At 38.3% G+C, this 15,004-nt stretch overlaps 1 protein-coding gene across 2 annotated transcripts; it reads right to left on the reverse strand.

Moving 5' to 3' along the window:
• Positions 1-1,642: 1,642 nt before the first annotated feature.
• Positions 1,643-13,719, reverse strand: LOC107225914 (glutamate receptor ionotropic, kainate 2-like). Of its 2 annotated transcripts, none has more exons than XM_046744959.1 (17): positions 13,541-13,719; positions 10,087-10,179; positions 9,655-9,813; positions 8,775-8,959; positions 7,835-7,992; positions 7,414-7,555; positions 7,049-7,351; positions 6,650-6,868; positions 6,367-6,573; positions 6,203-6,287; positions 5,503-5,779; positions 5,138-5,339; positions 4,604-4,829; positions 4,068-4,183; positions 3,714-3,866; positions 3,391-3,608; positions 1,643-2,600 (listed from the first exon to the last, which is right to left on the reverse strand). In XM_046744959.1, exons 2-16 carry the CDS (start codon positions 10,157-10,159, stop codon positions 3,417-3,419), a joined length of 2,697 nt encoding a protein of 898 aa, XP_046600915.1. In that variant the 5' UTR covers positions 10,160-10,179; positions 13,541-13,719; the 3' UTR covers positions 1,643-2,600; positions 3,391-3,416. The 2 variants fall into 2 exon arrangements, with proteins under 2 accessions (XP_046600915.1, XP_046600916.1); XM_046744960.1 differs by lacking the exon at positions 13,541-13,719 and adding an exon at positions 12,474-13,090.
• Positions 13,720-15,004: the final 1,285 nt, after the last annotated feature.

A 15,004-nucleotide genomic window follows, 5' to 3' on the forward strand; every position in this document is an offset into this window, starting at 1 on the left:
ATATCGCTGATCAATTCGCCTGTTTTTAACTTGTAGTTTTCAATTGTCGTCGGCAAATTCGGGTGCACAGATTTATTTTGAAAAATAAAACTCAACTCGTCGGTTGTATATTAAATCCCGTTTCTACACTTACTTTGTCAGGACCTGACAACTGACAATTTAAAAAAATTTGAATTACCATCAACGTAGAAGACTACACTACCGATATCAAACCACAACCGTGAAGCGCCTGATCACAAGCAACCTGACGCATATCCTTGTCAATGTACGAGTGAAAATCAAGAACAAGAGACGTCCGACCACGTACGGAATTTATTACTATCCATCGATAATGTGAAAATAGTTGTTTTAAAGTTTCTAGAATTGTGTGAAAAAAATTGAACCTGTATTCTTTCTTTTCATAAATGTTTTCGTAAGCTTTGTATTAAAATTCTATGGATGTTTCTTACTTTTCTGTAGTTCTGTATTTAATTTCGGTCATTAAGAATGTAGAAATAAACATGCTGTTAGCTGAGGTTTTATTACATTATCTAAAATGTAGTTGTGGCAGAAAATTAGAAATCATTTTTCATGTGAATAATTTCGAAATCTCAAGAACAAGGCAAAAGTTCGACCGACGACTGACGGTATCAGTGAGCAGTGAGCGTTGGATGGTAACCATGGGTTATGTCTTAGATGGAATTACAGCTATCGGTAAGGTGTGAAGTAAGCTAGTGAGGCAAAATTCTATCGCCCACTCTATTCTCGAAAACCAAATAATGATTTTGTTATCCATGTTGTATTTGAAAAAACTTTACGAGTGGTTTTAAACCTTTTGGGCAAGTTTTTTTTGACCTTTCCTACCGATCACTCATGAGAACCATAGATAACATGGAGTTTTGATAAAATAATCATTTTTTCGAAACTCTTCAATCATTCAAAATAAATTCATATCTTTCTTCGTCTTACTCTCTTTTACTTTCATTCAATTATACTATCTGTCCCTGGAAAAATTGAACCGCTGAACGAAAAATCGAGGATCTGAGCAAGTGAAACTGCAATATTTAAGTCTGATTGTGATTAGAGAAGTGGCTCTTTTCCTGACCCAAGGATAAAAGGAATATCCGGCCTCGACACGATCCAAATATAATCGAATGTAAGGTGAGGTTGGGTGAAAGAACGATAGTAAGTTGTAGCAGTTTACGATCAAGCTACGCGTTTATTCACGGGCCTGGAGAAGAGGAGGGAAAGAGAAGGAAGGGACAAGGAGAGAAGGATCTTTACTTATAAACCGCATGCGGTTTTGGTCGCATTTTAACATGAATCATGTTAATGAGGAAGTAATTCTGGTTTTAGTGTGTTATCAATGTCCGTGATCAGACGCTGGTTTATGAGCTACCGCTGTTATTAATTATGGTTTGTTATTAAAAGCTCCGTTTCGCTCTCGCTAACCGGTATGCTTTCAACGTTGTTAGTTACGAACTTTTCACGGGGGGAAATTTTAAACACCTTGCCGATGCTTACGTTTTATTACCCCTCACAATCTGTCGTAATAAGTGATCCAACGATTCATGCCAATGAACGTGAACTTGTTACCTTGAAAATGAACGAAATCCCAATTCAGTGAGATTCGGAAAGAGGCCAAAGATTTTATACGATATTATTTACTTCTTGAAATATATTTTAAAATATACAAATGTTACATCCACTTAACCCGATGACGTTCAACGTTACATTAGGAGGCAGCTGCTCGTCATTTATTTTTTAGAAACTGTAATTGACAATTTTATTCCATTAAACGTGCATGCATGTATTGTACCAAAGAGTACATATCTTCCTTATCTTCCGGAACATTGAAACCAACTCTCGTTATAGTGGACTGTCTGTATACATATTACCTCATATCGTCGTTAATTATTATACATCGATGTATTCAATGTTTATTTGGGACTATTAAACAGTAAATAGCTGTAGTATGATATTTTGATAAAAAAATTGGTGTGACAAAAGAAATTACAAAATTAGGGTTCATCAATTGACGGAAAATTGATGTGCTTTAAGTTGGTTGAAAGAAATTCTTTTCGGTATGTGAAAGAAATTTCATTTCTTGACAAGTATTGAAAAAGCCAAAATTATTTTTCGTTTCTTTTTCTTCGAACTACTAAGATCGTATCATATATCAAATATTAAATGATCAAGGCTCATTTCGTTCGCAAATTAGATAGTTCTTAATTACTAAATGAATTTTACTAATAACGTTTCGATATTCTTCTCTGGAGCATCATATAATTTATCGACAAAAAAACGAGCAATGATTCCTCGGAGTAGTACGGATGGTAGGCTATTGATGTTGTTGACAAGAAAAAAAAAAAATACAAATTAACAGTGATACAATTTCTCTAAAATTATCAACGATCGAATAATTTTCTTTGAAATTCATTCTTCCAATCTTCAGTCGATTTTTTCCAACATTTGAATGGTAAATTTCTTTCTTCCAAAGGTCTACGCATTCTATTCTTAAATCCAAAGGTCAACATCTACCGCGTAATCGTACGATCATAGATCGGTTTTGATTTTCGAAGTGGATTCATGGTAATCCCGCAGCTCATCTGCCTAGTACCCTGAAAGAAAATCAATATGAAATAGAAGTATTCAGATTGTTTGCAAATTCACTCAGTCGTTGACTTAATTAAACCTGGCCATTTCCCCTTTGAATGTAACCCTTTCAGTCACGCAATTCAGTTTTTTTTTTTTTTTGATACGGAAATGTAGTTATACGTTTTCGATGTATATATTTTTCGACGCTGAATGCGAATCTCGTGTCAAAAATTTGTCAAACTAAAAACAACGCCAAAAATGGGGTGAAAACGGGGCGAATTATCAATATTGTTTTAGACAGTGTTCTCGAATGAGATTAATATGAATACTTATTTTGAGACGGTACGATCTTAGGCCGAGAATATTTGCAACCCTCAACACTATCTGTATGCAACTGTCAGGAGGGTGAAAACTACCCCTATAGATTGAATTTTATAAATCTAATGGCCATTCTGAGATCTCTGTTTGTCAACCAATGAATTTCAAGCGTTTTTAGTACACGTTTCTTGTCAAATTTCTTCGCTAGCGAATTACATTCACGAAAATACCTTTTTTCCATATGTTTAATTATAACAATTGTAAACAACTTTGGATTTATAAAAAATTATAACCTTTCCAAAGTTGAAGGATTTTTTTTACCTTAAATTACATGAAAATTGATGGTTTTGTACGGAATAGAAAAAAAATGACTGAAAGAAAAAAGAAACTGATACCGATATGGTGGTTTCTGTGACTGAAAGGGTCAATGAGGACTCAGCGAGGTTGAACGAGGACTAAAATAGATGTACGAATACTTGTTCACCGTGAATTTACCGCTTGCATTATCACCAAACATGTGGCTACTTTTCTTCTGGTGAAGTAGTGATGACCGTGGGTACAAAGCCGTAAGGCGGAGTGCTGGCTCCATTGCTGTCTTCTCCGTTGCTCTGATTAGAATGCGAGCTAGCCTTTCTTCGTCTTACCGGCTTAGTCGTGGCGCTGCACTTCACGACGAACTTCAGCTCCTCCTTGATCTCATCGACAAAGGAAACCTAGACAAGGGAATATGACGAGGGTGGAGGTCAGTTATCGAATTGGCATAAACCGGAAGAGGAACCGGAGCACGATTGGAACGAAAGAATTTCAAACCCTCTCACATTCTCTTTTATCGATGTGCAACCCACTGCCCAAAGCAGTTCGCAAGCTGTGTAGATGCAGGACAAAGCCACGCCGACTGCCAGAACGAGGAAAACGCCTCCAACGTTAGCCACACCCAAAGGTTTGGCATCTGAGGTTCCTCCGCTCTTTTCCTGTGAAAATTTGGTCAATCTGAACGGTGACGATCGTAGCGTAATTTTTTTTTTTTTAAACTTTTTCGTGCCGTTTGAAGTAGGGAATAAGTTTTGAGTGCACCAAGATCTTCTTTGCGACATAATGATTGTAGTAAAGACTGAATATCATTGATATGATATAATTGACGTTCCCATTCTTCAGGTTTTTAACAATCTTACTTCGCACGCGCCGCCCCCTCTTTTCTGCTTCCACCATTTATTCTCCAATTCCTTAAGGACCCCCGTTTCCTGGAGTTTCAATATGCCAGTGCTGAGGGAATTTCTGTACGGTGAATCTGAAACCAATTACTTGATGTAGTAGAATTTTTTTGCGAAGAGACGGGATTTTGAATGATACAAAAGGTGCAAGATTTTTTCGTTTGAAGTTGTGATGTGGAATTCTTTGGAATTGATGTTGGGGAATCGGAGATGTATGGGACAATTCTTCTGAAGACTTTATGAAGCTCTTTCTACACAGCCGATATGATTTGCTGCACACGTATGAACATGAGAGAAATCGTAGATTAAAGAGTTAAGTACGGGTTTGCTACTCCGTTTACCTAAGCGATTGGTTGAGGGTGCGCTATTTCATCCGACATTGGATGGATGTGAGAGAACTGGGTAATTAAAACACAGTAACGTGAGAAATGGTACCGCTTGAGAGATCGTGAGAAATTGTACGAGCAGACTCAGATATGCCCAAAAGTTAAGCTTACTTTTCTTCATTGCAATACCGTAGCCTTTTGCGTCAAGTAAACCGTTGATCTGGGTGATATTGCACTTCCTTTCCGCTTCGTAAAGAATCGTTGACGATTCCATGAAGAAGGCGTACTTTTCATGCATAACTTTCTGCACACCCGCATCATTCGTGCCTGGCATTACTTCTTTCTTATTTTTTTGCATGTAATCGTTCAATGCGGAGTAAATCGGATCTGTCGTGGCCTGTTTTTGAAAAAGCGATTTACTATGAGAAACATGTGCCAAGAAATTAGTAGGAAGACAGAGAACCAACTGAAGGGATGTACACTGAGATTTGTTGGGATGGCAAGATGGCAAAATCCAACGATAAAAAGAGAAAATCCAAGTAAGCTCGGACATTTAAAACGTCACTTCAAAAGTCAGCCTTCTAGTTCCTCACTCATAAATTTTGTTTATCAGTAGGCTCACCTTACATATCTACAATATCATGCACTTCTCCATAACAGCACAAGTTGGTACTTTTTATGAAAAATCGACCGAAAGCGACTCACCTTAAAGAAATCTGTGGTAGAGCCACTCACTTTTGCTCCGTATTTGATACCATGTGAATTGTTGAGCAAATCACCGGCGTTCTTGATAAGGGTTTGCTTCGATTCAACGACCAAAAATACCGCCAAATTAGCAGTGTAAGAGGAGACTATAATCAGCGTGAAGAACCACCAGGAACCGGCCATCATACGAGTCGACATGCCTCTGAAAATGGTAAGACATTAAATAACGACCGATCGAATTGCTCATTTTCAATTCATCCAGAAATGGTCGGGAACCATTCAGCGAACGAAAGAACCCACGACGGAACATCAGTGCGCACTTTACTGGACATGGTAAAAAATTCTCAACTTGCACCCCGACTTACATTGGAGCGATTTCTGACCCTTGCTGCATGATGGCACCGATGGTGAACCAGAAGGCGTTCTTCAGACTGAACTGGTTCTCCAGTTCCTCGGGTTCCTCGATGCAGGGATAGGGATTGTTCCATTCAGCCGGACACAAGCGACCGGCGACGAAGAAAAGCAGGGAGACGACAAGGTACGTGCCCAGCAGGTACATCCAAACTTCGTTCGAGAATGGCATCAAGAAAGAAAAGAGGCTGGATCCCATGGGCGTTGGTTTCCTGAATAGAATGCTGATCCCTGTGAGGACAAGCCTTTGCCGTCAGTGACACATTCACATCTAGGAGAAGAAGGAGCTTTGCGACTAAGCTCCGATACTTATATACGCTCCCTACATTCTTGATTTACAACACCCATAGATGATCCCTTTATGGTTTCGTCTCGAAATTCATGCATTCCCAATACAAGATCTTGCAGTTTCAATCGTTACTAACTATATTTTCGGTAATAGTTTGCAAGGACGTTTATTTCCTGCTGTACCCTGACTAATTCAGACAGACCAACAGATAATGGTTTCCAAATTGAGAAACAAATTGGAAAATTTTGTGACTGAATAGTGTTCTAGAATCTAGTTCTACTGATTAAGGAACTTTCGGAACGTGGATTTATTCTCTAGAACCGAGAATAAATTGGATGCAAATGAAGGGAAAACTTCGTTATTACCCAAGTTCATGAAAGGCATCGTGAAGTCTACGGCTTCTTGACGATCGGCCGTGATTGTGAGATCAGTGATAGCCAAGTCCGCTTTCTGAGACAGATAACAATATGGTATTTCAGTTTCGCAAGCTCTTTATATCGCCTGGTCAATATTTTGTCTACAAACTAACGTCTTCCATGATCTTCTTTATCATGCCATTCCATTCTCCAGTTTGAGAATTCTTCGAACCATAAACGTTGTCGGTTTGGACCTCAAAGATGTATTTGAAGCCCAGAATTTTAGCAAGCTCGTGAATTATGTCGATCCCAAAACCCTCAAACCTCTCATTTCCGATTTCCTCCCTCGCTGATTCCTTCAGCATTCCGTAGGGCGGGGTCTAGGGCAATTTGACAAATCAGTCTTCAAACTCAACGGCTATCCAGATGATGTATCGCCGTATTAAAGGTACCCACTATGGCTATGAGGACAAGGAACGTCTTGTTACGAAGACTGAGCTCGGCCGTCGGATCGAATAGTGGCTGTTTCGGGATGTAACTGATCCCTTGCGTCTTGTTCCACGTCCCGATCTTATGCAGTCCGTCCAGGTCCAGGCGTACCAAGTCCAGTTTGAAGTTGCTTCGGTAGCCGGACGAGTCGAACTTTATCAGCCCAGTCATTCCTGTCGACTCGATCTGAAAGTAAACAACTTGTTCGAGCACTCCGTGTTCCGCATACAGGATTCTTGTTTTCACTTTTCGATGTATCCTGAACTCTCAGGGCATCTCTGCGCTAATCCGGGATTCTCAATTGAAGCTGGACGAGAGACCAAACCTTATTCTTGCGAGAAATGTGCAGAAACTGCGGTTTCTTACCGATCTCATGATGTTCATCAAACTGGATCCGTGCTCCCAGCTATCGACGTTTTGACACAGGGAAGTTTTCGTGTCAGCCACAATGGCATCGTCAAGCTGTTTCAGGGCTCTTCCAAAAACTTGGACACTGTCGTAAATTAGGGCCGCCTCTGTGGTGAGCTGAGATGGACCTTCCACACCCCATTCCGATGCGTGTTTCTCAAAGGTATCGATGACCACGGGATCGTCGGGATCTATCAAACGTAATCCCGTCAAATTTGTTCCACCATGTTGGTAGGGCTCGAGGTTGATGGTGGACAAGTCCTGAAAGATAAGGCCAATAATAATTTCCTTTCTACAGATTCTAGATTTATTTTATATTTTACCAACGACGCGATTATGAAGCTGTGCTTGTCCGATATTAAGCCAACTTGTTGAGCCTGCTTCAAAACTTCTGACAGTATGTCTATTGAGCAATCCAATACTATGTTCGGGTCTCCAGACATTTTGACCTCTCTCAGAACTTGCCTGCAGGAAAGCGGTTACTTTAGTAACGATTTAAAAAATATCAGATTTGGTTTTTCTCATATTTCAGTGAATTTTTCTGAATGGTATAGTCAGGAATGTACAGTTTGACATTATGTTAATTGTAATGCATCCTCCAAATAAGCCGTTATTTTCCACCCCTGCTTTCAACGTTGGAAGATATTTCAATCGGCCATTTTGAACAACGAACTCGCGAACTTTTTGTCTTTCGGAAACTTTGAGAAGTAGTTCAATCGAGTATTTTGAGCATTGAATTCACACCTGTAATTCGGTCCTTCGGGCAGCTGCCTTACAGTCACTGTGTATCCCCGGCGATCCCATCTCTTCAGAAGATCGTGCATCCGAATCAGGTTCTCGGTGCTTTCGTAGAGTATCGTAAATGTCTTCCACTCAAAATCCTCAGCAAGCTGCAGGTATATCTGTGGAGACGTCTTCGAATGAAATGGTTTGTATCGTCACTTTTGCGAATGTATGCCTCTTCAATTTCACTTCTTATAACATTTTTCTATAAATTCATGAACAACAATTCTACTGAAATATAGCTTCTGCAGCGATGAAAAAGATTCGTTAGACGTAGAAACATTAACTCTTGACACAAGGATTCAAACAGTCTCAACAGTGAAACAGGGTGATAAATCACACGGGATCAAAGCCGACTTTATAATATTTGGGTCTGGAGATCTCAAATACGAAGAGGCTTCCATGGTAACTTAACTACGTTTTTATCACCGCCGATTTTTATTTTGTGTAACTTTCATGCGTCGAATACGGACACGACTTACACACGGTAATGAAACGTTTCGCGCTCGTAGTCAAACGTCCGCATCCCATGAACTACAACAGTTCAAGCTTCGCGATACGTTTGAAACTGGATTACGATCAGCAATTGAATGCGTACGCTTTTGCTATCAAACCATCGCTACTCATCGCCTTGAACGTATAATCGGTTGAGAATTCGTTTTTAATCCTTATACTCCTCCTCTCTCTCTCTCTTCACTGCCTTTTCACCGTTAAGATTTCTCGTTCCGAAATGAAACCGCAAAATTTCGTCAAAATTAAAGTAGCACAAATGAAATGTTCAACATTAAAAAAAATTTGTAATTAAATAAAAGCTTTTCCGCTCGGAAGAAAAATCGGATAAAACGGGATCAGACTCCGTGGAATCCGTTTACTCGCGCTTTCGAAAGCTCGGACAGCTTACCTTGGACAAAGTATACGAATACGGATACATGTTGAGCAGTCCGTTTCCCCGTATCTGTCGAGAATCCCACCTCGCTTCAATGTGAGGAATCTCCATCGTGTCGCACATGTTCTGCACGTGTCTGGCGGTAACTTTATTACTTGGACCGAAAATCGCTGCAACCCCCGTATTGGCCAAGGCACAGACTGAAAATTGCGTCAAATTATATATAGATCATACGGGACAACGAGAAGAAAAAGAATGTAGAACAAATTTTTCAGCTGCCAATTCGACTAGACAATAACGACACGCGGTAATTTTTCAGAAGCTTCAACTTTTCGTATTCTCTGACATAAATCAGTTGAGATTCAATGAAATTAACAATATTAGTCTTCCGGTTTGTCGCAACTGTAATTAAATACAATTTTGCAATAGATTGTACAGCGATTTGAAAAAGCTCTTTGTTTTATGATTGGGGAAATACTTGCTCGCCATCGATTGACTCGTTAATAACGAGCGTAAGCAGTTCCAAGTTTTCACTTCACTTTTTCCTAATCAAAAATATATTATAAAATTTTGTCCATCTTTCATCTTTATTCTAATCAATCTATGAATCCAGTATTTTTCTCTTGAAATTCAACTTTCAATGCCATATTCGAGCCTGCTGTGAACTGTTCAACTTGAAAATAAATACAACGAAGTATAAGTATCGAAAAGTCTTGTCACCTTGATGTTAAAAGAATTAAAACTGAAGCTGAAAAAATGGAAGCAAATCATACTGAAAAATAAACAAAAAATCTGGCCCAACCGGTTTTTGGACTCGTAACCTCTCGCAATGAAGTTGAAAAAAATCGAGATGTTAATTTGTTTTTTTTTTTCCATTCATAGGAAAATCTCTCACCGGATTGTGACACGTCATAGGGATCATTATTAACGGTGATTATCTGCGCTTCGACAAACTGGTTTGGCAGCTCGGGATTTCCGTGCCTTTCATCGTTCAACACTCGGCTGGACAACCTAAACGCAGTTGCCGTCAAATCATCCTCCTCGAATAATCCGCCTGGAGAAGAATCGTTGGAAATATTTGTTATCCATATAATCTGGCTTTGAATATTCCAGCAAGCGAAAGAATTTCGTGTGTTTAAATAAAAAATTCATCTCGCACAACTGACCTCGGAAAATTATGTAATCAGGCAATTGAACTTTTTTACACACACAAAACCAATGATCTCTTATCACTGACTGTTTCATTTGCCAAGGCTGGATTTAAAAAAAAAAAAAAAAAAAAGAAATTGGACGCTGTGCTAACGGAGACGAACGATCATCAGCTTACCTACTATAACCGTTTTTCCGAATCCGAAAATTCCCGATGGCAAGAATACCATCAATATCAACTCGATGAGCATATTAAGATCATTGGGTTGATCTGAAAATAAATGTTTCGTACGGTAACTACAAAACGATTATATCGAGAGAAAAATTTTCGATTTGTAAAACTGTTGTTACGGTTGATTTCAAAATCAATGATTAACAATTACCGATGTTAGTTGCTTTACAAATTTTATTTTCATGCACTGTCTCATTATAATTACAACAAAATCACGCGGACAATCTAACCAATTTTTTGCTGAATTTTATTAACAACTGCCTTTGTACACGTGGGTTAGAAAATAAAATCGTAGATGAAGTATGAGGTTCATTTTCATCGTATACTTGGGCACATGCAATCTTTCAGTGATGCACAAGTTTACAAGTTTTGGCGGAAATCTTCAATATTTGTTAGAAAATCCCCGAGTATATTTCTGTGGCTATATTTTATTTTTGAAAAAAGAACTGTCCAAGAAAACATGAATAAAGTAATATGAATACGCTGTTAATGAACTACGTGTAAATAAATACGTTCAAAAGTTGAAAAAAAAACATAAATGAAAATCGAAGGAACAAACTTTTGTTCGATAATATTCTTGGAAAAATTCAAAATCGTGAAATTTTTGAGACTGAAAATTACGATACGTGGAATTGACTTTCGTTGGGATGAAAAGTGGGCAGCTTGATCATTGCATCAATATTTACGCCGATGCAGATTGACGCCTTGATTATTTGTTCGCACGGATTTCACGTTTACTTTGCTAATTGAAACTCGAGTCAGAATATAAATCACTCGTCGTTGTTTTTCAAAATACACGGATCAGTATCGTTTTATTCCTCAAAGTTCAAAGTTTCACAAGCTCTCTATTTTTTCTTTCCCATGTAACGAATTATGTTCTATAATGTATAAATAACCGTAACGCGATGTCTTCGTCAATTTGCTGAAAATTCAATTTCTTATCGTCTGAAATGAAGTAAAAACAGCACGGAGACAAGAAGAACAAAAGATTTTAATCAAAACTGCAGAAAGAGAGAGACGCATGAGGGTTATTCGTAAAAAAAAAAAAAAAAAAAAAAAAAAAAAAAAAAAAAAAAAACACTCATGTCCATTACATTTCTCACTATAAATGTAGAAGATTTGACTTTGTACACAGCGGTTTTCACTGATTCTACACTAAATTCGGCATTTTACTAAGTATATTTTACAAAAAGACCTGAAGTCTTTCTTTATTCCTGCACTTTTCAGTAAAATATACTCTTTCATTCTCTTCGTAAGTGCGATAAGAAAAAAAGCTGCAAGCGCACCCGTCAGGAGTACGGAAATTCGTTAATTCATCGATTTTTTTTTAACCGTTTTACGCACGTGTCTCGAAAAGAATACTCGGCCGAGACGAAAATCGACTCTTACACGTGTATTTACATATCCGCGACGTCTTGACCTCGTCGCTGCGTACGCCAACACAATTTCGCTTTTGCGTAATCATCGGAACCGCTACTTTACGCTATGTAATTCGATTTTGGATCTCGTCCCATTTCACGCACGCCTAAATATCCCCATAATTAACGATCGATTGATTATATTCCCGCGGTTTTACGTCGTTGAGCGTCGCCCTAAAATAAACCCTCTTTCGTAATGAAGGAGAAAAAAGAAAGACGCTAAAATAAAACTGTCTTCTTGGTTATTACTCGGACCGTTATTTCAATATCTGGACAAAGAATTTTTGATCCGATTTTTCTTTTTGCTACGAACGCAAAATAAGACCGTGAATAATTCAAAATTTGTGATGTTATCGATTCATTTGACGTACGCAACGTTTTTACTTTTGCGAAATGTTTTTACACAACGTTATTTATGTGGCTTTTCGAATGAGTTCAATGACATAACAAACTTAACACACATTTTTTACGAATAAACGAAAATATTATTCTGTGGAATTTGAAGAGGAAACAAAAATGTACTTTCGAAAAATCGATACAGCTAATTATTTTTTTAAATTAGTGGTGAAGGGTCGGGGTCTCCATATTTTTTTACATCGTTCTTTTTTTTACTACGATCCACAATTTTCGAGTTATGATTTATTGGAAGTTGAACCTTTTTTTTCAAGGTGAATTAAAGAAATCTTTAGAACTTTGAATGTTCAGAATGGATGAGAAAGAGTTCTTGGGAGGAAATAATAATACGATCATGATATACGAATATTCAAAAATCTGAAAATCATTACTAATTCATCATCAAATCCACAAGGTTGATTCGTCAAAAAATTTTACAACCCAAAATTGCATGATTGAAATTTCTCCGAGCTAAGTTGTTAGAATTATAAATATTGAAATTCGACAATGGAATTTTTTTACCTTGCCTCAAAGTTGTGCTTGGAAAATCACAGAATAATTCTGCGATAATTTTTGCAGATAAGGCCGCAGGTTTTTGAAATCAATTTCATCTTGTAATATACAAACAGATAAAAAAAAAGCTGGAAATGAACTAAATCTCAGCCGCTCGATTCTGAACACTGTTCCGGGATTTTTTGTTACAAAACAATTTCTGCGGTGTCGGTAACTGTTCGGTTGATTACAAGAAGCAGCGGAGTCTGGATCAGCGGTCGACTAGAATCGGACCGCAATTCAATGCCGAGAAAAAATCGATTCCTCATCGAAGCCTGGAGTCAGGAATGCGATAAGGGGTTGATTATATGTAAATCCATATATAACAAAGCAGCGATGCAGAACTCGAGACGTATTCAGAGCAACTAATCTGGGTCAAGTGGCGAACGTCTCGGCGAATCGCTGCCGGTGAATGGCTGCACGGCTTAAGCTCTAAAAGAAGAAGTCGCAGTTCGTCTGATCGCGATACGAGAGTCGAGTGGAGGCCGAAGCCGGCTGCCTGATTGCCCGCGCCTAACGACGACTTCCGCTTTCGAAAATGGTCATGAACGAAAAGAAAGGAAGAACAAAATAACGCCAAGTCGAAGAATTTCCTTGGGTTTGAAAAATAATTATAAGGCGGGTGATCGAATTCCGTAGTATTAATTAGGACGCGTCAGAAGGATGAATTTTATGAACTCTTTTCAGAAATGATTTGACACTAAATTTCGAGCTTGAATCGGCCAGGGTTGGAAAAATATTAACTTAGTTGTTGGCCTTGTTTCACCGAGCAACGATAGTCATTTAAGAGTGGTTAAAATCAGCGGGAATCATTCTTCGTGGCGAGACGGTTGCAAAGCAAATATTGAAATGAGAACACAGCAAGCGTTTGAAAATTAAAAAAAAAAAAACAAAAGCAAGCTCTCCACAACTCGGTTAAATACAATTCAGCAAAACAAGATTAATGTAAAAAACGATAAATCACATCGCCAAAAACCTCGCGCGTTAAACAGAAGCTCGACGAAGCTTTTTCAAACCGTGACAAATTCCAGTCTTACCTATTCACACGGAAAAGAGTAAAGGGGACCAATTTGCGTGGATGCGTAAGTATATCGAGTAAACAATAACACCCTTCGGACTTTTGGCGAGTGTGCAAAACGTGCTTCAAGCCCTTCCCTAGCGCAAAATGAAGCTAGACGACGCCGCGACGGCTCCGCGCGCTTCCAGAGATCGAGCAGAAATGCCAAAAGTGCGCAGCTCCCGACGCGCATAGACTCTGCGTTCTTATTCTGGCCCTTCTTGAACTTCCCCTCCCTTTTCACCTCAGCCCCCTTATCCGTTCCGTGGGACAACAGATGGGCTCGATTCTACTTTCAGCCCGCAAAAGACATATTTCCTACAAACCTACTTCGTCGTACGGTGATCCCAAACCCGTATCTCGTCAGACGTTTTCAGACTCTGTTTATTCTGCATGTTTTTTTTTTTGTTTACTTTCGAATGCATCAATTTTGTTTATAAGGCAATTTTGCATCATTTGTCAATAATTCATCTCACCTTACGCTACAAAACTTCGATGCACGATCGTCACTAAATTCTTTTCAAGATCGCATCAAAAATTTTCTTGAAAACCTAACGATATAGAATAATAAATTTTATGTCACGTTTTTTGATACTGATGAAACTCACGGTTCGACGTCCGGGGTTTGAATATGAATCGTATACAATAGTTGATAAGATGTGTGCCCTTGAAATTTAGTACCTCAGTCAGATCATTTTGAACGAGACAGCAAGAGTCGAGAATCGAAGGAAGTAGCTCCGTGATTAAGGACACTCTGACATCCAGAGATAAGACATTTCGATGAAATTTTAATTTTTGAAGACTAAAGTGAACTGTTTGCGAAATGTACAGATTTGTAAAATCTGATTACGGTATTTTCTATAGGATAAGATCGCTTGCGACAATACGGGAACTCACAATCGGACGAACTGAGTGATAGATTGAAAGTAAAAATAAGTAGCTGATGTGTTACTGGCAGAGACTCTTCGTTGTTGTGAAAAGAGGAATATGTTCGAGCCCAACTCGTGAGTAGGACGAAATGAGAAAATGGATTTTTACTGAGAAAAAAATTTGGTCGTCATGACCAAAATTTTGTCCTGGCAACAAAGTTTCAGGGTTAATATACATTCGACCAAACATTGTTTTCAGCCAATCGAAGAGTTGAGTTGATTTTATAGTCTATAGAATGCGTAACGTTTTAGTTAAGGTCTTGGAATATTTTTGGCACTACAATACTATAATTTCTGTTGCTATTGCGAAATCAAATATACACAATGAAATCTTTTCGTAATGATTCATAAATGATTGTTTAATTTTTGTGACTGAAAAAATTATAGTCTGATTGTAATTTATGCTGAATTAAAAATCACATAAAATAATGACAAGAGAATATTTGCAATTTTGAACCAATCATTTCATTAATCTTGTTACTTAAAACAAAATATTGTATTCCCGCGAGACGATT

This window comes from Neodiprion lecontei, chromosome 7 (assembly GCF_021901455.1).
Source record: "Neodiprion lecontei isolate iyNeoLeco1 chromosome 7, iyNeoLeco1.1, whole genome shotgun sequence".
NCBI lineage: Eukaryota > Metazoa > Arthropoda > Insecta > Hymenoptera > Diprionidae > Neodiprion > Neodiprion lecontei.